At 46.0% G+C, this 26,755-nt stretch overlaps 2 protein-coding genes and 1 long non-coding RNA gene across 9 annotated transcripts in view; all 3 read right to left on the minus strand.

Annotated features, from left to right (window-relative positions):
* Nucleotides 1–276: 276 nt before the first annotated feature.
* On the minus strand, nucleotides 277–11,769 carry ISY1 (ISY1 splicing factor homolog). Its single transcript, XM_005149368.4, has 11 exons — nucleotides 11,727–11,769; nucleotides 11,589–11,611; nucleotides 10,410–10,461; nucleotides 8,949–9,014; nucleotides 8,227–8,269; nucleotides 7,949–8,061; nucleotides 7,610–7,727; nucleotides 7,095–7,217; nucleotides 4,763–4,866; nucleotides 3,077–3,160; nucleotides 277–1,609 (listed from the first exon to the last, which is right to left on the minus strand). Exons 1-11 carry the CDS (start codon nucleotides 11,727–11,729, stop codon nucleotides 1,502–1,504), a joined length of 837 nt encoding a protein of 278 aa, XP_005149425.2. The 5' UTR covers nucleotides 11,730–11,769; the 3' UTR covers nucleotides 277–1,501.
* Nucleotides 11,770–13,651: 1,882 nt separating this feature from the next.
* On the minus strand, nucleotides 13,652–22,665 carry CNBP (CCHC-type zinc finger nucleic acid binding protein). Of its 4 annotated transcripts, none has more exons than XM_031049192.2 (5): nucleotides 22,511–22,665; nucleotides 16,120–16,235; nucleotides 15,752–15,844; nucleotides 15,365–15,566; nucleotides 13,652–14,719 (listed from the first exon to the last, which is right to left on the minus strand). In XM_031049192.2, exons 2-5 carry the CDS (start codon nucleotides 16,220–16,222, stop codon nucleotides 14,602–14,604), a joined length of 516 nt encoding a protein of 171 aa, XP_030905052.1. In that variant the 5' UTR covers nucleotides 16,223–16,235; nucleotides 22,511–22,665; the 3' UTR covers nucleotides 13,652–14,601. The 4 variants fall into 4 exon arrangements, with proteins under 4 accessions (XP_030905052.1, XP_005149426.1, XP_030905051.1 ...); XM_005149369.4 differs by having other exon boundaries at nucleotides 15,365–15,563; nucleotides 15,752–15,847; XM_031049191.2 differs by having other exon boundaries at nucleotides 15,752–15,847.
* Nucleotides 22,666–23,569: 904 nt separating this feature from the next.
* LOC115946549 (uncharacterized) overlaps nucleotides 23,570–26,755 on the minus strand; it is a 65,971-nt gene continuing 62,785 nt past the window's right edge. For all 4 annotated transcript variants that reach the window (XR_004080602.2, XR_004080601.2, XR_004080603.2 and 1 more), the window contains 2 exons: nucleotides 25,192–25,281; nucleotides 23,570–24,970 (listed from right to left, as the gene is read on the minus strand). This is a non-coding gene — a long non-coding RNA (uncharacterized lncRNA). The remainder of the gene's footprint in view (nucleotides 24,971–25,191; nucleotides 25,282–26,755) is intronic.

A 26,755-nucleotide genomic window follows, 5' to 3' on the forward strand; every position in this document is an offset into this window, starting at 1 on the left:
TAACCTTTTCCATAGGCAAAGCACATTGCTCTGATCCAGCACAGCCAGACCATAAACCTGTTGGCACATCCCACATGGAAGGATCCTGTTTTTCCACTCCTGGCAGGCAGGGGTTTCAGGGAAAGAACTATGGGAAACAGCAGTGCCTTTTACAGCAAGCAGATAGTATGTGGATAAAAGCACATCACCTCCTCTATATTCAAGGGCTAGAGCAAAAACTGAAAACAACTTTGGAAAGCTGCTCACAGCTCAGAGCACACAAACCACTACAAATCATACACATACTCATTTGCTGCTTTATTACAAAGCAGAGAAAGCTACACTGCTAACAGGAAGAGAGGAATGTGCATGTGAGGTTAGTTGTCTGCTTGCTATCTACTTGATCTTTATTAGGATTCCCATTTGGCAGCTATGCTTTCCACTCTTTCAAGGCTTCTATTATTTGATCATTTACATCAAAGTTTTTCTCTATAAGTTAGAGCTTTGATTGCTTTGGAGTGAATTATTTACAATAGGTAGTGCTGAACACTCAGAGCATCTTGAAACTCCAAGTAGTCCCAGACATGGGTAGGTGGTTGTTAAATACTATATTCCTTAGACAGCACTTCTACCCCATGGCTGCAGATGCCTAATTCAGGATTTCATTCATTCTGTATAATCTGTACAACAATGTTAGTCACACGAGACTGCACAGCTCTGCTGTAATCTGCCCCTTGCCACAGGAGCCAAGAGCAGCAGGGCATGCAGAGCTCCAACTTCCAACACGGATGGCCAGTTCTGATCCCATTCTTTGGCTACAATCAGTGAAACACCACGATCCTTTGAGCTGGAACAAAACAAGGTATCGGGCTGTAAATAAGTTTTACTAAAAATGTTTGAACCAGGTACTGCAAAGTTGGACATATTTACAACAGCTGCTGAAATATCCAGCACGGAGCAATCCACCCAGGCATGGTAACAAACCACAGCAAGGGGAACAGCTTTTAGACATCCTGCATGTGTTACACAAAGAACCAAACCCACCTCACAGTCACTCCTAAGATATGCCGTCAGAACAGGCTATGCTGGTAAATCAACTGGGCATAAGAGAGAAGTTACTTCTGGTCTCATCTCAGCAAAAACCAGCATGAGAAAGACATGCACACTTACAGTCAGGGTACAGTGGACAGAAAGGCAGTAATGGCGCTCAGCTTTCCATTGGGATTTAAGGAGTCACTCAGGTTGTGCTCCTGTCTATAAGAGGCACCGGCGAAAGGGCTGAAGACTGCTGCTGACAATGCAGAGACAAGTGAACCTAGGTTTGATCTTTCTCAGCACTGAAGTGCAAGTCATCCTACTGGATAAACCATTTGGTTCTCCTTCAGCAGAACACCCTGTAACTTTGTCAGTTTACTCTTAACATCCAAAGGGACTTTGGGAGATAACAGTGATTGTGACCAGAATATGTGAACCTCCTGCTTTTAGCTGGCTTGTACAAAACCCAGCACACACTGGTGCAATGTTACAATCCTAAAAGTGTCTTTGCCTCCTGACTCTGTGCCATGAGTGTTTCACTGGCATACTTCTGAAGAAGCTCCATCTTCTTTCTCCGTACAAGAGCTTCCTCAATCTGCAAATATAAGAACAGGAAGACATTCTGCTTAACTGAGGTGCCAAAATCTAGCACACTTAGCTATTAAGACATGAGGAAGAAAATCACAGGAAACAGACCATGAAAGCTTTCATTCTAGTGTAAAAGCAGGGAATTAAGATGAGTTAGGAGTACCTTTTCCATTACTCAACTAAAGCTCATGGAAGTTGAAAGACACAGTAAAATCAACACCTCCATCTCGGCTCTATCCTTCTACCCTTCTTAATTAGGAAGTTAGTTGCATTTCATTTTACTCAGTACAGTCATTTGAGCTTAGTTTCAAGGAATTGTCTCAGACACAGCTTTAACAAGTGCAGAACACGTGGTGTCACACCACACTAGTCTGTACCCCTGAAATAACAGTTCAGTGAGTACCTTTCACAGCAGCAGCAGCTACAAACCTCTGACCTAAAGTCTGTCTGGAAGTGCCAGCAATATACAATTCATTAACAAGCATGTACTTTAAAGAGGGCAGGGACACCTTCAACTAGAGCAGGTTGCTCCAAGCCCTGTCCAACCCGCCCTTGAACACTGCCAGGAATGGGGCAGCCACAGCTTCTCTGAGCAGCCTGTACCAGTGCTGCACACAGCATCTCTCAAAAGCAAGTGTTGTGAACCTTAGATTTTCTGTAACTGAGAATTGAGAAGGCATCCCATAGGCAAAAGGTATGGAAGGATTTGCCACTAAAAAGGTTACACTGAGTACTGCCCGATTAGAAAAGATTGCTGTGTAAAGCAGTGGTTGTGAATCAAGTCAGTTCTGACAGTCAATTATGCTCTCTTCATTAAGAGAATACCATCAGCCAGAGAGCAATGGTTTTAATCATTACATCCCTCCTGCAGTTCTAACAAGCCATTGAATGTGTATTTTGCTGAATGTGCAGGATCATGACTTCAAAGGAGAATATGGGATGGTTATCTGACAAGACAGAAGCAGGGGACAAGCCCCACATGCTATGTGTGTGATGTACAGTCATACCTACCAACAGATACATTCTTGCCCAAGTTATACTTCAAACATCCTGCCCCTATTAAGGTGATATATACCCTAGAACAGTGCCAAATTTTCAAGGTCACGTCACCAAAGTAACTTTAGAAAACTCATGAGAGCAAGCCCTGCAATTCATTGTCCCATGAAGTTAATGGGAAAAGTCAGACCATCAGTGGAAAAGGACAGTAATGACACAGTGGGCAGTCAGGATTTTCTTGATCATACCACTGTATCACTTCCCAGTCTATGTAATACTTATGAAGGTTTTGGAAATGCTCAGGTGGAAAGGTAACAGCAATGGTACTGTAATTCTGGCTAGTTCCACAGCATTTGCAAGAGGATTAAAGAGTAATAACAAGTCAAGGACACTTTTACCGGTGATCTGCTGTAAGTCGAGATCTCTGTCTTGCATGAGCCAAAGCGCATCTCTACAAGTTATTTTTGTAACATCTTACCTCCTGTTGAGATGGCACTGGAACATGTGCAATGAATTTCTGTTGGCCTTCTTCACCTTTTTCCTTGCCACCTTCCTCATCAGACTGACAAAATCAAATGAAAAATTTGCCACATCAAAAATTTCACAAAATTAATCACAAAATTCACAAAAAATCACAAAAATTAAGCCATATCAAGTCTACTTTCTAAAGGGGTCATCAAAAAAGCCTATTTTACTTGCTTTGCCAAAAGGAACCAGACAGAGCACAATCGACACGACAAACACAACAAGCAGGTGAACAGGACTGAGCAACAAAGGAACATAGAATCATAGAATGGTTTGGGTTGGAAAGGACCTTAAGATCATCCAGTTCCAACCCCCCTGCCATGGGCAGGAACACCTCACACTAAACCATATCACTCAAGGCTTCATCCGACCTGGCCTTCAACACTGCCAGGGATGGAGCATTCACAAACTCCCTGGGCAACCCATTCCAGTACCTCACCACCCTAACAGGAAAGAATTTCTTCCTTATATCCAATCTAAACCTCTGCTGTTTAAGTTTCAACCCGTTACCCCTTGTCCTATCACTACAGTCCCTAATGAACTGTCCCTCACCAGCATTCCTGTAGGCCCCCTTCAGATACTGGAAGGCTGCTATGAGGTCTCCACGCAGCCTTCTCTTCTTCAGGCTGAACATGATAAGCATCATGGTCAGATTTTGCTCCTTAACATTTTCAGAGGTATTGCTTTCATTCTTCATATATGCATTTTACTCTGCTGTGGCATGGCCATGAATGCACAGCTATATTCCCTCCTCTTCCATTGCTTCCTGGCTGTCATAGCAAAGCTATCAATAAAAGAGCAGACAGCTAACTAAGAAGAAAGCAAATGCTTTAAAGAAAGCTATGTACCACTTCCCTGTACAGCTCTGTACTGTTTTGTTCTCACACCCGAGTGCTGGACTTATGAATCATGAGATACTACAAATAAAACTGAAGGATACTGAAGAAACCACCAGTCTCACCTGATGGACTACCTCCTCTTTATTCTTGTGATAAAACCACTTAGGTATGAACTGCAAAATAAGAACTAGTTTCCAGTACCCTTTTTGGGGATCTTGGAGGGCAGCACCAACATCCCTTACTTCTACTGGTGCTGGGAGCAGGAAAAAAAAAAACAAGAGCTATGTCACAGCAGTGACTGCAGCACTAGCAAAGCCTTGCTGTATCATGATTCAACTAGAAACAAGACCCTGGCAAGCCCTGGGTTTGCCACACATCAATAGGGTGAAATTCTACTGCACACAAAACTACTCATGCTCTTACTGATGTAGACAGTTGCCCTGCATTCAGCAGCAGCAGTAGCTTAAACCACGACAATGGTACTCAGAAGTAAGACTGATCAGTGTTAACTAAACACTGCCTTACAAATACCACATTCCTGACAGTTAAATCTTGCAAGCTCTCAACTGTCAGATGTTTCTCACTCCAGTAAAAAGTCTTCCCTAGCTGCCAGTTCTCTAAATATGGACCAAGTGTGCTTATCTACTATTGATTTTCACTAAACAGAGACAACCATAGAGTAACTTATGCAGAGAGAAGAGCAGAACACAGCAACAGAGGGGTTCTCAGCAAAATAACTCTATGTTCAAGAACACAGTGTAGAAGAGTTGAAATGTCACATTGCCTTAGCCATCACATACCTCATCATCATTGACAGCATATATATCTTCTTCCTCCTCTTCCTCACCTCTTGCAAGTCGTGCTTCTCTCTCCGCTTTCCATTTTTCCACTGCTTCTGCTATAACTGATGAGCAAAGGAAAATAACAAGTGTATCTGAGAGCAAGTTAGAGCTGCATGGTCCTAATGCTAAAGCTCTGACATCAGACTTAACTTCTTGCTCAAGTCCTCTACACTGGCAGAGCCCACTTACTATAGAACCTCTATTCAGTATCTAATAAAATACATCAACACAGTCGCATCAAAACCCAATTGTGGAAGTGTGGTACTTGCTAATGCCTTAAGTTGGGTACATTTTAGACCTCTAAATGTCATGGATAAATATCAACCTACTTTCTGAACTGAGGCTAAGTGGCACTTCACATGTCAACAGCTATAGGAAAGCTGATCCCTGTGTAATTACACATGATTATACTCCTTACAGTGACCACCCACAGAAGTCTCTTTTTATCTCATAGTGTATTTCTCTTATTCTGCAGCACAATCCCACTTCTGTTACTTGCTGCTAGTTCAGAGCTATTAAGCTGCTGTATCTGTACTACACAGCAGAGTCCTAGCAGGAGCACTAAAGTTTTAAGCAGCTTAATGAGTGACTCCACCAGTGTATAAATACCCTAGGGAGGTGCAAAATTAATGCAAGTAGGCAGTATGAAATGCCTGCAACAGTTAACACTCAGCAGGCATTCCCCTAGCTCTCAAAGACTAAACACTAAAATGCTCTTCCTGAGAAAGCAAGATCTAACTGACCAGTGGCAAATGCTGTGCTTTGGGTGGGTTTGTAACAGAAAAGGGACCTCAATACTTGGTTTCACAAAAAAAAAACAACAAAACTCTTCTGATAACAAGGTAAAAAACAAGAAATCAGACACCAAGTGACCCTAAAATCATCCCAGCTATCGTCCATTAATAGTACACGACTCGTACATCACTAGTACCCCACTGGCTCTGTAGCATATCTAGCCTGGTTATTTCAAGTGGCACAATCATCAAAGATGTTCATTTTCTTAAGTAACCACATGAATCCAGAGGAGTTAGCAAGATGTGCAAGAACACTGAGTGAGGGCTGCTCTGGGTGTGCTGCACCACACACCTTCCTTTCTCACCCATCACCTGTCAGCCAGCCAGCTGCCCCTCACTTGGTTTAAGGCTCCAGGCTATGCTACAGGTCACAGGTGTCCTGCAATACTTCCTTTATTTCCCCTATTCCTCCCTGTCTTATAATCTAACTGACAAGGTACGATCTCTAACACACAATGCTATGAAGATCTCACACATGGAGAAAGCATAAATGTAAGAAGTGGATGACAGTACTAAGTATTGATAACAGTTACAACCCCAATAACTTGTAATCATTCAAACAAGGACTTCCTGCAGTGATGTTTCAAGTTTTTCTACTTCCCAACATATAATTGTCTACAAAAAGAAGCACAATTTAAACAAAACCTGATTAGTTTATCTGCCATATTCTGTGAGGAGCCTGCCAGGGCTACACCAGGAAACATCCAACAGAGCACTGATGATCTGCTTCAGAAGGAGTGATCATAAAACAAATACACAATGTAAACAGCAACTAATTGCCAGGAACAGACAATGCTCTTAAAGGTGGGGCACAGCCTCTTGCTTAAAGCTACACAAATAGCAGGTAGATGTCACACAGTGCTGAATTTTAAAGAGGGTTTCAGGCATTAGACTCATAATCCTGTTGTTGCTACTGGGCAAGTCAGTAGAAACAGAGCTAGAGAACTGGGTGAGCAGAGACATGGATAAACACTAACTGTTGAGGAAGTATGGGTTTCAAAGGAAAAAACATCCACAAATGCATTCATGTGGCTAAATTAACGTAAGCCTTCAGGATTCCCAGAAGGTCTCCTCTAATCTCCAAGAGAACAAGACAGCTGTGCTTATGGATAAACAATGAGGTGAGACAGGAAACAGATGGTATGGCCAGTTCTCACAAAGGAGGGAGGAGGTAACCCTTGCATTCCACAGACCTCCCTGCAGCAACCTACACTTTTACAGTCTTAAGCATGAAAATGTGGGGGACAAAAGATTTTGCTTCATAGCAAAGCACTTGCTGATAGTAGTAAATCATTAACAATAGTAAAGATGACTCTAAAGTCAACTATACAGCACACTGCCTCACCTCTGGAATGCCTTACACGACAATGATTTGGGTACCTGTGTGACAGCTAGGCACAGAACGACACCAGCAGGGAAAGAAAAGATACCTTAACTTCCAAGCCCACCATAACCCCTTCTTGGGCTGATTTGTGCAGGTTTTGTATCTCACATACCTTTCTTTTCATGTTCTTGTTCCAGTGGCTCCAGAATACCGTCCTCTTCATCCCTATAGCCATAGTATTCTGCATCAATGGATTTCATAAGCTCAGCTCGAGTTTTCCGAGGCGGAGGGACAGCTGGAAGAACAGTTGTCATTTGTGCAGGTCCATCCTGACAGCTAGCTGTGCATTCCCCATCAGCCTCACAGCAACCCCAGCTACCTCACCCAAGCTGTATGAAAGGAAATAAAAACCTATCCCAACCTGACCCAGATCATGGAGTATTTCCCACAGTTTTTCTCTGCAGATGGCAAGTAAGGAAGAGCTGATTCACCAGGCCTGCCTCTCTTCCTGTCCATGGAATTCCCACTCCTTCTATGACAAATCTACATATAAAGTTTTATCCACTTATGTCTATGTATGGGCCAGAATACACTGCTACTAGCATTCCCCACATAACTATACAGACCTTTCACTCAAGACACACTACTGTGTAGGCTCACATCTGGGAAGAGCCGCTGTTTACTTACGTTCCTTTTCAAAAAGTTCTCTAACTCCTGGTAAATCCTTTGCAGCTCCAAAGTATTTGTAACCTCTGTTTCCTGGAACTTCTTTCCCTTCATGATCCAACATTTTCGGCCCAATCCGCTGGAAAATAAAGAAAGTTCATGGTTTAAGCTCTTACTGCTCTTGCATCTTGTATTTCCTGTTTTCCCAGGCATCCCATTAGATTAAAGGATGAGAAAGGAGATCTCTTGTACCAGTTCAAACTACCCCATGAGTAAAACACCCCCATGGCTCATTTTTATACAGGTTCTCTACTTTTACTACAACTCCTCCATTTAAAATAGAAATCCGTGTACACTTACAGCATAGTCAGGGCCTCCCAGCTCCTTTATTCTGAATTCCCAGTGCCCTTTCTCCCTCAGAAGTTTGTTTATTTCATCATTCAGGTCCCGGATTCTGAATTCCCCCAAGCCAGCTGTCAGAGGGGGAAAAGCAACGAATTAGGGAGCTTTCAGAAGTACCAGAGCCATTCCAGAATTTACACAATAGGAATGGTCTAGTTCACAGGAAATGGGATTTTTACTGTAACTGATTAGGATTGGGGATTCAAAAACATTAAATGTAATTAGAAAAGCCTTACCATTTTGAATCTGTGCCACCTTCTTGGAAATCTCCCCAATGATCTGGGTAGACAAGAACACAGAAGTGAGCTTCCCAGACAAACAAGGCAGAAAAAGCTAAATAAAACCCTAGAAAGATCCACCTTGTAAGTTGTCTCTGATCTATGAAATGGACCCGACCTTATCAATTTCAAACACCAACACAGATTTCATTCAGACACAAATACAGTATCTCAGAAGCTTTTTACATTTTTAGAGCTGTACGTGGGAGGGCAGGAGCCTGTGATGTACAGAGAAAGGCTGAGAGAACTGGGTTTGATCTGCCTTAAGAGAAAGCAAAAAGGGAACTTGTTGCTGTCTTCAACAACCTAACAGAGGGCATAGAAAGGACTGAACCAGGCTGTCCGAGAGATGCACAACACAGGACAAGCAGCAACAAACGTAAGTTGAAACCAGGGAAACTGATTAAATTCAAGGGGAAAAAAAGATCATTAAGAAGGCAATGAAACACTGGAACAGGGCCCCAGAAAGCTGTGGGACCCAAATCCTGATGATACTCAAAACTCAGCAGGACACAGCCCTGGGCAGCTTGAGGGGGTACAACGTGCTCTGAACACTGTGGTGAACTGCCTGATCTTCCAGTCTAAATGACTGCGATTTAACTGTCAGCACACTGAAGAAACCTGAACAGATCTACATTCTCCCTGTTAGAGAATTAGAAAAGTCCATAGCTTGACGTTACCTGTCGCCTCCACTTCTCAGCTTTAGGCAGTTCATTACACTCTGAAGCAAGGAAAGGTCTTCGCTCCTGTTTGACAGAAACCCACACACCAGCAAGTTTTAACCCAGCATCGACACACTTACAGCATTTCATGCAAACTTTATTGCTTGTTAATCCCAAACTGTGCTACCTTCTGCTACCACAGTGGAAAGCAATGACCATTCAGAGCCCTGATAACCTGAACTACCACAGAATATACAAATGACTTAAACCCACTTCATCCAAACAAAATCTGCCAATTGCTTTTCGAACCACCACATAATCCTCGCCAAGACAAACAATGTTCCATTTAGGACACACAAACTAATACTTCATCCTACCTCTAGGATTCTGTGTGCACTTCTTTTGTGCCTTTCCCTACTGTACTTTCACCCCTTCTATAATAAAAAGCCTTCCCTCACACGATGTACCAAACTCTGTTCCATCTTTCTCTGGCTGTTGCTCATGGAATCTTTTACACTAGAGTTTCCCCAAACTGTTCTTTTCCACTTTCCTGTCTCACCTTGCTTATACTTGTGTGTGAGTACAGCTCAGTCAGCTTCCAGAGTTCCACTGTCAGTTACCCATAACCTGTCCAACTGGGAACACTGATCCCCACAGCAATATTCTCACATATGATTCAGTGAAAACCGCAAAGGAATATGCAGAGATGGTTGAGAATCCATCTCTAAGGGTCTGTGTGGATTTAGGGGTGCCATTTTTTCACTGTATTGGTGGGGTTTTTAAATGACAAAGTTGGTAAATCCATTTTTTTGCCATGCCATGTGAACATGGCATGGTGTGTGAGGCCAGCTCCAACATACAGCTATCATGTGTTGGGTTAACACATGCCAATGTTATATCTCATGCACACCCCTGAAGGGCCTTCGCTCTATGGTTCCTGTTGTCAGAATGTTACCAATGAATAAGATCAGGAGAGGGATTCCTCTGCCTCTCCTGGAATGAAATCCAAACAAATCCTGGGATTACCGCTAGCAAAACTAAGTGCATGTGCAGCCATTTGCACAAGGAGTTGCAAAAGGAGGTAACTTGAGTCTCAAAAGCCATTTTCACTTTCTGCCCAGCACTCTGCTGGTGTTGGCAGCACTACTGGAGTTTGGGGTTTTCTTCAAACCACTGCAGATTCTATATGTATTTCATGAAGACAATGAAAAGCAAGCGCTGCTCAATTCACACTTTCCTTTCACATGCAGAAATTCTTAAACAGGTTATTTAGCTCAGAAAATTCTATTTACCATTTCCTGCTTGTGTCACTGTGAAATACAGTCCCTGCTTCAGGTGCTCCCAGACCCCCTTGTCAGGCTCCTGCAAGATTCCCCTTCCTGCCTGGGGTCTGATCCGACCACAGCTGCACAGCTCAGTACATGGCTCACACTCCCCTCTCCACCAGAACTACCAGAGCTTTAGGGCTTTACACCATACCTTAACTTTTCCTTCCTCCAGCTGAGCCTGGCGAAACCTTGCCAAAGCCGTCCTAAAGGAAAGAAAGGAAATGGATTGACTTTTACAGATCCACATTCCAACAGGAACAAGTTTTGCTCTGGATGTTTAGGATGGACTTAATTACAGTCTGTCGAAAACAAAGGCTTGAACACACTCACTGACTGGCCAGTGGCCTCTTCTACACTGGAAATCCTCAGTGGTTCATTTCTTAGACAAATACAGATCTTGGTAAGCAGCTAAACATTTTTGCCTTGTTAGCATATGCCAGCATGTTAAGATTATAAGCAGCAGAAGGGGATCTACAAGTTACAAGCACAAGCATTAAGTTTACGTATCTTAGCAGGGGATACATCAAAAAGCAAACAAAACTTGCAATCCTGACCATTGTGATTCTGTGATTCCAATGTGTCACACAGCTGTGGCAGGGCCTCTGCAGCCTCTCCCTGAGTTACTATCACAAGCTCAGAAAGCATTTTAAGGAAAAGAACACGAGACAAATTCATTACAGAGTCTCTAATTTAGTAGTTCTACACACGTCCTCTGCAAACCTTTTTGAGAAGTATTCAACAAAGTCAATAGAAAAATACATAGGTTCAAATCTGTAAGTTTAGTCCCAGCAACTGCCAAGCAGAAGATTTATACTTAGAATCGGAGTGCTTTGGGTTAAAGGGCCCTTAAAGCTCATCCAGCTCCAAACCCTGCCACAGGCAGGGACACCTTCCACTGGAGCAGCTTGCTCCAAGCCCGTGTCCAACCTGGCCTTGAACACTGCCAGGGCCATTGGAGTGTCTCCCCACATCCATCACGCAGGCCCTGCTGCCGCTCCTCTCCAGCGCTGGTATCACAGGGTACAAGCGCGCAGGGCCCCAGGCACGCTGCACACAGATGCTTTGTAAGCCCCATCTCCCACCCCTGCAGATCAGCACCGCACACACAGCCAAGTGCCACAACTCATCGCTAAACCCCAGTGCTGTAACTCAGCCGGACAGCGAGTGCGGCCATGAGCCACAGCTCAGCGGGCTCGGGTGTCTGACACCGGACCCAGCCAGTCCCGGGCAGCGCGGCGAGCACAGGGCGATGTCTATGCTAAGGCCGAGGCAAGCGAGGTCCGCACCAGAGCGCCCGCGCAGAGTTATGAGAAGGGGCAGCCGCACTCACATGGCCTTTTCCGCGTTCCGAGCCTGCAAGAGAGAACAGACGCGCTGTTACTGAGGGCGGCCGCGCCGAACCGGCCCTGAGCGCCGGGCCCGGAGCCATAGCCCGGCGCAGGAACCCTCGGCCCGGGCCCGCACTCACCATGGTGCCGACAGGTCGCCTCAGCCCCGCCGGAAAAGGAAGATCACTGACACCGGAAGTGGCGTACTCGGACCCGAGCGCACCGCTCGCGTCACCTCGGCGCGCGTGCGCGGCTCGGGACTGCGGGACGCCACCCAGCGGGCGGGCGATTCCGGTCCCGCTGCCCAGAGCGCGGGAGCCGGCGGCGGGAACCCGGCGTCTGTAGGAAACCCCGTCTGTAGGAACACCATCTGTAGGAAACCCCGTCTGTAGGAACCCCATCTGTAGGAACACCATCTGTAGGAACCCCGTCTGTAGGAACACCATCTGTAGGAACCCCGTCTGTAGGAACACCATCTGTAGGAACACCATCTGTAGGAACCCCATCTGTAGGAACCCTGTCTGTAGGAACATCGTCTGTAGGAAACCCCACGTCTGTAGGGAACCCGACGTCTGTAGGAACCCCGTCTGTAGGAACCCTGTCTGTAGGGAACCCGGCATCTGTAGGAACCCCGTCTGTAGGAACCCTGTCTGTAGGAACCCTGTCTGTAGGAACCCCGTCTGTAGGAACCCCATCTGTAGGAACCCCACATCTGTAGGGAACCAGACGTCTGTAGGAACCCCGTCTGTAAGAACCCCGTCTGTAGGAACCCCATCTGTAGGAACCCCATCTGTAGGAAACCCCACGTCTGTAGGGAACCCCACGTCTGTAGGAACCCCGTCTGTAGGAACACCGTCTGTAGGTAACCCCATATGTAGGAACACTGTCTGTAGGAAACCCTGTTTGTAGGAACCCCATATGTAGGAAACCCCATTTGTAGGAACACTGTCTGTAGGAAACCCCATTTGTAGGAACACCGTCTGTAGGAACCCCATCTGTAGGAAACCCCATTTGTAGGAACCCCGTTTGTAGGAACACCATCTGTAGGAAACCCTGTTCTTAGGAGCCCCGTTTGTAGGAACACCATCTGTAGGAACCCCGTTTGTAGGAACACTGTCTGTAGGAAACCCTGTTTGTAGGAACCACATCTGTGGGAACCCCGTTTGCAGGAAACCCCATCTGTAGGAATCCCGTTTGTAGGGAATCCAACATCTGTAGGAAATAATCGATTACTCATGGCTGTGCCTTCCTGACCCATAGAATCCACCGGATCATGAGGTTCTGCTCCTCTGCACGCCTGGCTGCAGCTCCTGGATGACCACAGCCTCCATGGGCACGAGTGCCCCACAAACAGCCTGGTTTGCAGGACTGGAAGGGCTAACCCGGTAACGAGCTAGTTCCTTGAACACCCATCTGAAGATCATGGACCAGCACCAACCCAGCTGTACTCGGGCACAGGGGCACCTCAGCAGCCTGGTGCATCTCATCTCTGAAGGGAAACCTTCACACACCCCCCGGCCCCCCATCACAGGCCCTTTTCACACATGGCCTATGAAAGGGTACTACTTGGAGCTCTAGAAGTCCCTGAAGCTGCCCGTGTGTGACAATACAGTGACCACAGCACATAGCCCTTATGGTGAAAGGACAGAGCCCTCCCTGCTGGAGCTCCAGAGCTGCTGCCACTGCCTTCAACACACCCTCTGCCACTACACACCTGGCACAGCCCTGGTCAGCACAGGCCATCTGTCCCTTTTCATTGCCAGTCAAGGCTTTACACGCTCACAATGGATGCACCAGATCAGGGGAGCGTACCTCTTGAATATCCCACAGTCAAGCAACACTGTGGACTGAGCCACAGGCAGGGGCAGTGCCTGAAATGTGTGTGATGTGCCCCTTTAGTGTAATGGCAGCTGCAGAGGCTGCAGCTCTGCTAACAGCCCATTACGCTGCTCCACACCAGGAGCTCACACAGCCTCCGGCAGCAGGCTGCACACCCAACACAGTCACAGGGTGACGCTACCCCGTGGGAACTGAAGACAGCACAAAAGAAAAGTCCATACTAAGCTTTTTACACCTCCACATACCCCTTTTTAATATGTTATTTTGCACTGTGTACATGAAACCAAAAATAAACAAAAGGAACTTTAGCCAAACTCCCCTTCCTCCTCCAGCTTTATTGATAGTTTAAAATTACATTTTCTATGTTCTAGGACTTCAATTGCTTTTACCATCTTACTTTAAAAACTGATTACAAGCAAATGAAACTCAGTTGTCTAAGTGATATAGTATACAAAAATAACATCTTGATTTCTGTGAAAATGCATTTATTTGCAACTCCTGAATAGCTCCAAATTGTATATGCTATGAGCACTGATGTCTGGGTTCCAGATTGACTTTGACGTATTTATTCAAAAGCTTCCCGTAACGTTCTGTAACTCCAACATGAACATTCATTGACTGAATTACTGTTACTTTTAAGTTTATTCCTGATTTCTCTCTCTCTCTCTCTCATGGCCATTAACAGGCATGTGCATCTTGTTTGTTTACTCCCACTCAGCTATATGCTCTAGGTAGGGCCCGATACAGGTATTACTTGGTGTTAACAGCTACTGAGGTCAGACAGTCCAAGGCCATTGTAATAAAAGTTATGAGGAAGTTTAGACACTTCCAGAATTTTCTTTCCTCCTGCATAGGATCACTTCCATGTAACCCAGAGAGGGTTTTTGCTGGTCTGACTCAACTCTTCCCACTCATCAATCCCTATCACCAGTGGCACGGAAAGGGGGTTCTTTAACAAAGCATTATACATAACACCTCTACCAAACTAAACATAAACATTTTTGTAGTTAAATGCAGAAAGTTGATTTTTCCACCCCTTTCCTCCTTTTACACGGCAAGTAAAGCTCACTGGCCTGGGAGTAGCCTCTATCTGCCAACCTTTGGCCAGTGAAGAGGATTCAGAGAAAAATAATACAACCATCAATCAGAAAAAGGAGGGGCGACAAAGGAAAATAATTAGGCTGTAGCTTCAATTGTGCATTCCCGTGCAAGGTGCCCTGACTCGCCGCAGCGGTAGCAGTTGACTTCGCTGGTCTTGCTGCAGTTGATGGCTACATGGCCAGTTTCACCACACCTGGGAAAGGCAAAGGATTTTATCAGAACCATCCACAACAGGTACTCACAAAAGCAATCCTACGCTGACAAGTGCATTATCTGCTCATGCAGTGCTAGTTCTGCACTCAAGACATCAGTTTCAGTGTTCCAGAAGTCTTTGACATGAGGCTAGACTGTGCCTTCATCACAGCCAGGAACTGTTCCCCAACTGATCAGCTCTCATTCATCACTGTGTATGCAAAAACCACTGTACATCGAATACAGAAGTTTATGGGTTTGGGGTGTGTGTGTGTCTCTGTGTGCTGGGGTTTGCTTGCTCCAATGCTTCCGTCTGCAATTTAGCCTTGTTTTGAGAGCAGTTAGTTTTAACTCAAATGCACCATGTTCTCACTCTTTCCTCCACAGGAGGGAACCTTGGTGGGGGTAAGAATAGTGCACTCAGGGATGTGCTGCTTCTGACACAAGCCTGCATGGTTCTGGCCATCCAGAGATGCACATCAAGTCCACTACTTGACTTTGCTAACAGGCATGTAAGTCTTAAACAACTGTTTCAAGAAACAAGCTACCTGGTCCAAGTTTAAGCTTCACTTCCTAATCAAAACTAGATAAAGAACAGATCCGTCCCTTAGGGTGACTTTTGCAGTTGCCCCTTCCCAGTCCTTACCGATAGCATTTCACTTTGGTGCAGTCTTTCTGAATGTGTCCAAACTCTCCACAGGAATAGCACTTCTGCTCATCTGCATGGTCACAGTCACGAGCCAGGTGGCCAGGTTTGCCACAGTTGTAGCAGCACTGCTCTCTCTCCCTCTTGGGCTCCTTGCAGTCCTTCGCAATGTGGCCACCTCTACCGCAGTTATAGCAGGCTTCCACAATAAGAAAAACACACCAAACAAGACTATAAAACCTTGGTAGAGTGAGCTGTAGCATGCTTCCAAGGAAGGACACATACAGCTTGTTTCCAGTAAATTACCATCAGTGTACTGAACCCTTCTCTTCAACCACAAGTCTCTGTCCATGTGATTGAGGAGATACAATATTTAGTGATACTTACCATCCTCCTGAAGATCACAGTCCTTGGCAAGATGGCCAGACTCACCACAGCGGTAGCAGATGTCCGGCAGAGATGAGGACATGAACTGGAAGCCTGCTTGAAATGGGCAGCAGGAGAAAAAGAAGCTTAATCCTTAAATTCAGACTATTCCTCAGTTAACCAAGGACACTGCCCCCTGAACAGACAAGTCAGCTCCACTCCCTGATGCCCCTGGCAAAATTCTTATGCAGAAGAACCAGCAAAATTCATTACTGGTTTGTGTCCTGCCTGTTTCACTGCAGACTACGAGAGCTGAATTTACATACTATACACAACAGCCAGCTACAGATCTTACTACACACACAATGAAAACCACAGCAATCAATCACCTCTGCCACGGCTCCTCATCCCACGACCACGGCCAATTCCAGTGGGGCACTCCCGAGCCCAGTGGCCAGTACGTCCACACTTGAAGCACTCATTGCTGCTCATGGCTGCAGGTTACCTGTGGAAGAAGACACACATTGTTGGAACAAGTTCTCCTCACCCACACCAGGGCTACATTACAGGAAGATATATAGAGGTTTCCCACCATACTGGCAAAGAGAAGGAAAACCACTGTGGAGCATGAAAGTTTGTCTCTGCTCTGCTTGGAGAAAGGCAGCTTTGAGCAGTCAAACAAACGGAATACTAGAAAATTTTTCCTCTGGTATTTCAAAACTTACAAAATTCTTAAGGGTGGGGGGGAAAAGGAGACCCCTTCAGCTCTGGTCTTACCAGCCTCCTCTTGTTCTCTTTCAGTAACGCACCTTCTGTCCTATTCCTTAGAGTTAAACTCAAAACTCAGTTTCTCAAATGATTTTTTTTCCTGGCAGTCGTTAAGCTACAACATTTACTGCCTAAACAAGTTTTGCTCTAGAATAGGCAGTATTTAGCCTAAAGCCTCAAAGAGCACATTAGATTAGTACAAATATGGAGAATAAAGTTCATTTACAGCCTAAACAGCAGTTAAACTCTGACAAACAAGAATCACAATTTCAATGTATGAGCCTATAGCTCAGGATGTACACTTTACTCTCATGTTTACATGCAAGAAAATGTCTTAAAGAGGTTTGGCATCCCTAAAAGAAACCAGACACTTGCCAGATTATCTAGAAAGCTAACTTGGAAAACATTCTTAGAATGCTAGGGCAGCATCAGAGGCGTGCCTGCCCCAGGCATAAAGCACCACTTCTGCCCTTATTGGGGAATGGAGGTAAGCTCTGCAATGAGCAGGAACCCCATGTCCCACACTCACAGATGTGGTGGTAAGGATGGGACAGGTTGCAGAAACTGTAGTCTGTAACTCCCCTAAGCTGTAAAGAAGTTACACAAGACTTCTAGGACTAGAAAGCAAAGAACAAGGAAGTTAAACATTTAAATTAGAGGCTTTTTTTAAAGTGACCTTGAAGACAAGTTTAAAGTACACTGGTCTAAAAATATGCATGTCAAGCTTTGTTTTGAAGAAGTCTCCTTAAGTTTAAATACTTCAGATGCTCTCTCCTACTTCATTATGCTTAACCCAAGAGAAGTAGAATCATTAACTTGTATGCTTGGTGGTTTACCTGATCACCATCAAGATAATCCTCTTGTAGCCCTACAACTTACATCATGTTACAGAATGCTTCCCTCCCCACAAACCAGCCAGCATGCCAGATTACCAGGAACATTCATGAATGTGTCTTAAAGGAAACCACTACAGAAGCAGTAAGAACAGCACATGACCTCAAGAAGGAACCAGAATTAGTACCCTAACATTCAGCTCTTAAATGGAGAGTGTGTATCTGAACAAGAATTCATATTTAGTTATTTTTAAAGTACTCCAATGTTGAACAAATTTAGTGTGGCTTTTCCAGCCACTCCTCCCTCAAAACGGTTCCTCTCTCTCCAAACATCTTCAGCATAAAAGCCACCATCCGTCCCTCCAACCTGAGCAGAAGCCTGAGAATTTAAAGTACAAGAGATACAAACTGTAGTATGCAGCCTCCATAACCCCACATATACCTTCCAGCTGGACCAGATTTTTTTGCTCTTAAGAGATCTGCAATGAAAGGAGGAAAGGAAATCTTAAACAGATCTCAGCAAGAATAAAAACACCCAAGCAACTGACTATCTGAGCACTGAAAGAACTGTAACTTGGATTTTACACAGCCCAGTCTTCTCTGCTTCATCTTGGTGTGCAGGATTTCCAAGCACCTCATTAGACACCCAAGGGTGAAGAGCTGTGACTGTGGTGGCAGCAGCTGGCACTCAGTGTGCTATTGTTTATGCCTGTTTTCATAGCAACCCTGTTGACACTGCAGAACAGGAAAAACACAGGCAAAGCAAATGGCAGCTGGGCTCAGTCACAAGAGTTGATGCTTTTAATTTCAAGAGGGACCAGATGTGGGGTCTCTGAATTTATACACAAAGAAATACTCTTCACTCATCTTGCAACTCTTCTCAAGAGTCTTCACACATCAAAACATTACAGAACAGCAACATAAGACCTGTTAAAAAGAGCAAAAATAGTATGCAAACAGCTGTAACAGAATGGCAGTATATCACTGCCATTATAGTAATAGATAGTAACAACTACCAGATTCATTCCTAATCACCAACTTTGGACTACAGCATGTCATGCCAGGACTGAATATTGCTAGCAGCTCCCCATGAAGAACCCAACAAAACCAGTTAGGTTAACATACGGTAGAAGACAAAGGTTTAAGAGGTGAGTTCAACCTGCTGCAGATACACAGTGCAAAGTTTGTATGCTAAAATTAATCTGCCAGCCTGTACCTAGCCTATCAATGCACCAATGAGGATCTGCATGACAGATGAAAGCTTACTACTCACTGCCTCAAAGGAATGGGGAAAAGAGAAGTTTTACATCTGATTCAAAGTTCCTTCTTTTTTAACCGCTCTTCAAGAGGAAAACATGAAGTTCCTTTCCCTTGGTACATAGCAAGTCAGCAAAGTAAGATTAAGCTAAGTAAGAAATCTAAAGTCAAACATCAGTCTGCACAATCAAGACTATTTATTTATGTAACCCCCCTTATCTTCAGAGGCCCCTTTTTTCCCCTGAGTTCGGAGATATCTGAACATTACAGCTGCCACAGCAGCTACAACAAAGCACGATTACAAATCGTGCTGCTCTAACCTTCTAATACCATAAGTACATAAAGGTACCAAACAGTTTGCCTGGAATTTCTTTCCATCAGTGTTTCAGTGTTCAACTTCTCCATTCTTCCTGTGAAACACCTGAAACTTAATACCAGTTCAGCAGCTATAGTACGCAGCTGACACCAGTTTTACTTTAAGAAGCCTTACACAGAACAAGATTCCCCAACTGGTATAAACTGTTTTAACAACCAATGTCAAGATTTAGCTTTCAGATAAAGCCAACAACCACCTTTAAGGAGCAAAATCCAGCCCTGGCTGGTTCAGAAGGCAAATAGACTGCCTTTAAGCAGTTTGGACACCATTGCATTTCTCAGTTACTTGCAGGAAAAACACAATTAGGACAGTAAAACCCACCCAAGTTCATGCTCTTCTCTGTTAGTCAATACTCCTCCATTCTGCCATCACAGGCAGGTTTCCAGCAGGTATTTGTTTAAGTCTTCTTGAAAAGTTCTCAATCACATCTATCAGTGTTTTCTGCAGCTCAAATGTATTATTCAAAGCAGCTCCCTCTCCCTCCTCACATCCTAGAACTGGAATTTTACCTCTCCAGAACAGCACAAATAATAATGGAAAACAAATTCCAACTACAGCCTCATCTGGCATTTCTGAGCCAGGTAAAATCCTGCAATACATACCTAGCCCCTGTCCCCTAGAACAGGTTCTAAAACTTGTGAAGTAACACAAGCTGAGTTGCTTCTAGTTACCTTTCTACTAAAGAAAATAGTAATTTATATGAACTCCTTCTACAGAGTTCTGTAACTGTAATGTGAAATTTAAATAAATAACTTTGCAGCTACTCAGCAAACATTAAGGCTGAATTTTAGACTTTGTTCAGTACAATTCCTACTGCTAAAGATCAGGGGCTGAGAGCAGCTCAAAGATCCATGTGAGAGGTGCCACCACAATGGTTCCTAGGTCCAATATGAAGCTTTGGAGTGCAACTTTAGCACCAAACTTCTAAGTGACAAAGTTTCTTTATGATTCTTACAGTGATATCAGAAACTTTTAAGTTTCTTGTATCACACTTCAAGTGGAAGATTATGCTTTTCTGTGGCTTTACAGTTTATACACATTCAACAGTCTTAAAATAGGAGGAGTGCTATTAATCTTTAGCCTTCACACACAAAATTTAACATCCATATACCTTAGTAGCCCATCGAGATGATATGGACTGTCACTGAGCTCCATTTAAATGTTTATTTTATGTCTTTTAGCCTAGATACCCTCTGAGAAAGAGGTTTCAACAAACAAAAGTAAAACTAACTTGAAAGGAAGCTGAACTTTGCCTCCAAGATTACTCCCAATTCTTCTGGATACCAGCGAATTCCTTAGAATACAACAGCTCACTGTAGCAGAAGCAGTTCACTAAACTTACCAGCTGCTTCTTTTGATCTGCAAGTATCACTTCCATTTAACATTAATATGACTTCACACCTTCAGTCAAAGGACAGACTAGATAAAATCCCACTGCTAACAGCCAGTGTACTTAAGAGCTCTTTGGCAAGTCAGCTGACACAAAGAGGCAAATGCTGAGAAATCAGCAGTTTCTTTCCAAGCTATTGGTGGCCAACTTACACCACACCTTAAAAATGAGAATTCAGCCTGAACATGGCAAAACCCCTAAGGAATAGAAAGTACAGCTTTGCTTTCCTACGAGATAAAGAAATAGGAAGGCAGAAAGGACTTGCAGCTGAAGTTCTAGCATTTCAAAAGAGAAGTCAAATTATTCATTTAAAGAGAAATGCTACTCCTGTGTTCATATTTCTCCAAGAAGCATGTTTTGAGAACACTTCAGTCCAGGACACACGACCATCACCAAAGCTACTCAGCATTCAGCTGGTTGAACTGCTTCATCTGTAACCTGAAAACATGCTACAACAAGTTAGTGATGCTCCTGTCTGCGGCTTTTGTCCTTACTGGAAAAGATACAAGATTAGGTATTCTGACCACCAGGTAACAATACCCCAATTCTGAGGGGAAGCAGTCTGAAACATCAAGAAAAACCTGCAGAAGTGGAAAGCTCTATGCTCCATTTGGGTCCCCTCAATACATTCCACAGCCAAGCTCTGAATATTACCATGTGAGTATTAACTGTAAATTCGAGAACTTGGATTCCTGTTTAGGTGCCAGAAACCATGTCAAAAAGACATCATGACTTTGATTAACCTAGTAAAGCTTGGACAGCTTTGCAGACATAAATCAGGACAGTAAAAGTTCAAAGTGACTCTGTAGCACTTTCTGCCCACTTAATGTAGAGTGGGACTTGTACATCATCTACCTAATACCTACATTCTGCCACTTTCCCTTTTTATTTTTATTGCTATCTGTATACAGAGTTTTAAACTTTTAAAGAGAAATAAACATCATCAAGTGTGAACTTCCTAACACAAAATTCAGCCCCAATAGTAACAAAGCCAATTTTAAAGCATGGCAGGTTAAGCTTATAACTCACAAAGCTGTTTTGCAGCCCTGGAGAACTTAATCAACCTCTTCACTCTGAAGAAATATGCAGGACTGCTTCTCTAGGCAACTTTAAGGGAAAAAAACATGGACTAGGCAACTCTACCTCTGCCTGGCAAGGGGGCCTTATTAAGTGCTGAAATGAAAAATAAACCCCACTATTATGTTTAATAATTCCTTCTGACAATTCTGGATACTAAATGAGTAAGAGCAGTTACTTGAGAACTACGTCCGACAGGAAATAAAAGGCTGCTGCACTAGCCCGCACTCTGTAGATGTCACAGGCTATTTTTCCTATCCATTTATAGGTCACACTTGGATTTGGAGCAGGCCACCGTCCGCGCCTCTGGTCGGAGACAAACACTTGCAACACCTCGACCCCCTTGTCTCCGGCGGAGCCTCACACGTGGGGAGCGAGCCACGTGGTGCGGCGCAGCCGCGCGCCCCGTTCGGCCCCGCGGAGCCGAGTCCAGCAGCGGGTCAAAAGTAACAGAAATCACCACAAAACACAGAAAAGGGTAAAGAGAATAACAAACAACTTAATTCCAGGCCCCTGCCCCGCACCCCGGGGTCGCACCGCCGCCTCCTCCCGGGGTCGCTGCAGCGCTCACCCACAGCGAAGTTGCTCACACGCCCCAGGCCGCGGCCGGGCCGGGCGGTTTCCCTTCCCCAAGCCGCCGACCCTGCCGCGCTGCGCTCTCCCCGCCCGCCACCCCCGCACTGCCGGCCTACCCAGCACCGCCGCCAGACCCCGGCCACCAGCCGAGCGCCGCCACAGGTTCGCGGGAGGCTGCTCCTGGGGAGCGTCCGGCCTGGCCGAGCAGACCAGAGGAACCCACCCCCGCCTCAGCCTCCCCCCTCTAAGTAGCGCAAGCTCCCCACGACCGCCTCCCGGAGACCGCCGGAGCCTGACTCGCCCGCCGCCGCCCGCCCAGCTCCCTCTCCAGTGCTCCCCATCCAACGCCGCCGCCTCCCCACACGCTCCGGACCAGGGAATCGCGCTCGGGCCCAGTCGGCGCCACTTTCCCGCGCACTAGGCCGGAGTGCGCCAGCGCCATCATCCCTCCGCGCCATGTCCTCGCTGCCCGCCCGCGGCCCCAGCAGCCTTCAGGTGGTTACCTGCGGCCCCTCACTCCGCTGCGGCAGTCGCCCGCCCGGACGACAGTCAGCTCCGCTCACGCGGCTCTGCCCGCCCGCTCCGCGTCCCTTCTGGCTGCGCCACACGCGGTTTGCACACGGCACCACGCACTCTCCCTCTAGAATCACCCCGCCCCTCCCTACTACTCTGCGCACGGCTCGCTGAGTCCACCTCTCAGCCAATGGGAACAAGCCGCTTTTCCAGATGACCAATGGGAGCTAGGGACGGGGAAGCCCAACCATCGCAGTCCAAAGGTGGGAGGGGCTCGTCGCCCGGCGGCCTCTGCGCGTCCATCCGCGCTCTCTGCGGCGGGCTGGGTACATAGCTGCGCCCGGGGTGGCGCCCCCGCCCCTGCGTGTCCTGCGCACCGTGACTCACGGCACAGGCAGCTCCGGCGTCCTCCCCGCGCCCGCCCGCCCGCCCGCTCGCTGTCTCACACGGGAGGGGAGCTCGGACTGCCCTGCGGCAGGGGTAGGGCAGGACGCGGCAGCACCCGCTGTACGGAAGCCGCGCTCTTCCTGCTTGGACCGAGTGGGGGTCCATTAGGGTAACCCTAATCCGCAGCCCGGGCCAGCGTCCCGCGGGGGCCGACGCCGTGGGAAGAACCGAGACTGCCCAGCGCCCCGTCCCGCGCCGCACTGCCCGCTCCCGCCAGTGCGGGCACTTGCTTTGCTCTCAGTAACGCGCTCGTTTCCGCACGCCCCGGCGGCAGTGGCGAGTCCCCGGGCAGCCCCCGGCACCCACCGGCCGCGGACACGGCGTGCGGCACCTCTGCCGCGGGCACGGCCCGAGCCCTGGTCCCGCCGGCTGCGCCCCGCCCGCGGCGGCCATCTTGACGGGCGGGCCGGGCTCCTGCGGCCGCAGCTCAGGAAATGGTGGACAGCGGCGGCTGTCGCGACACAACCGCCGGTTGTGACCAGGGCCCTGTGGTGCCGGTGTGGACGCCGCTGAGCAGGGCTTCTGGCCTGTTATATGCTGCAGCCAAAAGACACCAGAAAGAAAATGTTTTTTCGTGGTGTTTTGAGTTTTATTCAATCGAATTTCTGCACAAAGTGCACTCTTAGGATGTCTTACATAAAAGTTATAAATAATGCTGCCACTTGTCGGGTGAGGTAAATGCCTCACGCAGCCATGAGAATTCCTACATAAACCCTGTCCCTTTTGCCTAGGAACTTGGTAAAAGAATTAGCACCAAGTGTTGCACAAGCCCACTCCTGTATGACAGGCCTGGGCAGTACAATGCAGGGGCAATACCCACGGTTACTCTGTTAATTTGGTCGTCATGCTTTGGTTTAAACCCCCCTGTTTAAACACTGTGTTGAAATGTCCTTCCCAAGAGAGAAAGAGCCCCACCAGGCCCTGGGACTGGGAGTAAAATGTCAGCGTGGAGATGCTGGGTTGACCTTTCCTCAAGCTGTAAATCTAATATTATAGCACTATCATTAGCTTTCTTTTCTTAGCGTATGAGTAACAACGGATGTCCTTCCCTGCCTGTTCAGTGCAGTTTAAGATGGACTTTAGTTGGTTGTATTTGTATTTGTGGGCTGTTGTGTTTCACAACAGAGCTAAACCAGCTGGGTTGTATCAGCACCAGGGTCTGAAACAGGGATGAGCCCTTCAGGCCTGTCCCTGAGTGTCAGACTACAGTGTCTCACTGCATCTGTTGCCAGCTCTCATTCTGGTCTTTATTTAACAGTGGTGTGAAAACATCAACATTGCCAGCAAGCTTTGAACTCAACATTGCTTCGCCTTAATTACTCTTTTCATCTCTGCTGTCATAATTCAGCACAGTTTTCATGGCTTTTGGTTGCCCTGGGTACGTTACAATCTTGCTCACAAGTAGTCATACTTTTAGTTCTAGTTACTACTCTTTTGTTCAGGTGATAAAGGAAGAGAAATAATGTGTGGGGCTAAGGGAGTGCACAGAGCTTCTTAATCACGAGTGTGCCTACACTGCATTAAAAAAAACCCAACCCAACAACATCCATGTCAGTAAGGCAGCCTGCAGAGAGAAAAATCAGTTCTCCTCCATTTTTTCGTCAAATCTTTACTTTTCTGCAAGTACTCGAGCCTGCTTCTGCATGAGGCCTTTAACAGGACTTGGGGATTTCAGACTGACAGGACAACTGCAATACAACTTTTCTATCTCCTCCTTGTGTTCTGCTGATTGTACTGTCCTTGCGGCCAGAAAACTGCAGGCCTAATTGTGGTGGCAATCTGTAGACTTACTGTCATTGAAAGCTTTGTGACTTGATATAGCCAGTAAATCACCCTGAGCAAATCAAAACTGTTGCATCTGTTTGAAGGAATCCATTCACTCCTGCTCCCCATCCCTCTGGGAGAAAGGAGGAGCCAGCGAGTGGCTGTGTGATGCTGAGTTACGAGGTGGGCTTAAACCACGACAGTCAGAACTTCAAACCTTATCCTGGGCTCTGCCTTGGCTGCAATGGAAGCAGAGGGCAACCATGAGTGAAAACACATTGCTCAAGAAGTGTTACTGCTGGTGACAAATCAATTAATCATCCTCTCTGAGTGTACCACCTCAAATGCAGTTCCACTGTTCCTACAGGATATTTTTAGCCTTGTTTCATTACAATGGATGAATTTTTCCCCCAGCAGGTAATAACAGCATCATCAAACACCATTTGGTTTGTGTACTTACCTCAAGAATTATTTTGGCTTGTTATGTCTTAATGAAGCTTGCAATTCTTGTTTTGCAGGTTTCTCTTTAATATTTAGGCAGAGGATAGTCCTGCAGTTAAAGAACAAAAGCAAGAGGCATGACATTTGTTCCTGGCTCAGTCAGTACTTCCTATAGAAAACAAAGTAGACAAAGAACAAGGTAGAAGTTCAAAGTCTTTACATTTCTTATGTGTAAGGAAAAGACAAATTTGTGTCAGCCCCAGACTATGTTGTGTTAGCTCTGCCCCCAGAATCCCAAGCCTCAAGTGCTCCTAGGAGCTCATAGCTCAAAGGAGCTCAAGTACAGCACTAGTTGAAGGTAATCCATTTCAGCAATTTATCTTTCCTAATGCAGACAGTTCTTAGAAGTGCTGGATGAAGAGCCAAAGCATTTTAAGATCAAATAAAACTACAAATCGCATTTTGCAACCAGTGTTATTGCCTTGTTTTCCTCTGAGTGGTTGGACACGTGGGTAGGGAACTGTTTCAGTTGCTGGGCAATTGTCGTTGCTTCTCAGCCACATGCGTTTATTGTTAAAGTAGCTCTTACTTCATTTTGCATGTGGGATTTTTCTAACCAAGGAGACCTACAGTAGTCACTGTGGGGGTTAAGTATTCAAAAGAGAATCTGCTTTTGGAGTATGGTGTAGCTGGTAACAGCTGGCCAGCAGCAGTTTCAGAACCAGTGCTAGCTGTCGCCCATTCCTTCCTCCAGCCCCACCATTCGACAGGAGTCCGGGGCAAAGCAGGAGCACACAGCCAGCTTTGTACTGTTCTGCCCCTGCATGCTTTGTGCCAGCCTCTGCAGTAAGTTTAATTCCAGTGGTAGAACAAAGGAGGAAAGTATTTGTTGGTAAAGATTGGCAAGTGACTTTATGCATCTAAGATCAATGGATTGCTTAGACTCATAGAATCATGGAACAGTTAGGGTTGGAAAGGACCTTAATATCCAGTTCCAACTCCCTGCCTATGGCAGACACACCTCACACTAAACCATGGCACCCAAGGCTCTGTTCAGCCTGGCCTTGGAACACCGCCAGGGATGGAGCATTCACAACCTCCCTGGGCAACCCATTCCAGTACCTCACCACCCTCACAGTAAAGAAATTCCTCCTTATATCCAATCTAAACTTCCCCTGTTTGAGTTTTAACCCATTACCCCTTGTCCTACCACTACAGTCCCTAATGAAGAGTCCCTCACCAGCAACCCTGTAGGCCCCCTTCAGATACTGGAAGCTGCTGTGAGGTCTCCACGCAGCCTTCTCTTCTCCAGGCTGAACAGCCCCAACTTTCTCAGCTTGTGACATTCTGTATTACAATGTCACCTAAGAGACTGTATTTCACCTGGTGTAAGCCCAGTGGCTCACCAATGTCCAACAAGATTATGTCTGCAGAAAGCTAATCACCTGTTGTTGAAAGAAACAGACTGAGTCTCTAGTCAGCTCTGTATTTTTATCTCTAAAAAAGTCATAGTCAGCTGGCTGTGGAAGAGACCTGATAGAACACCCAGTGAATCTGTTGGTGTATTGTGGAAGGAAAGACTG

The sequence above is a fragment of the Melopsittacus undulatus genome, chromosome 9 (assembly GCF_012275295.1).
Source record: "Melopsittacus undulatus isolate bMelUnd1 chromosome 9, bMelUnd1.mat.Z, whole genome shotgun sequence".
Classification (NCBI taxonomy): domain Eukaryota; kingdom Metazoa; phylum Chordata; class Aves; order Psittaciformes; family Psittaculidae; genus Melopsittacus; species Melopsittacus undulatus.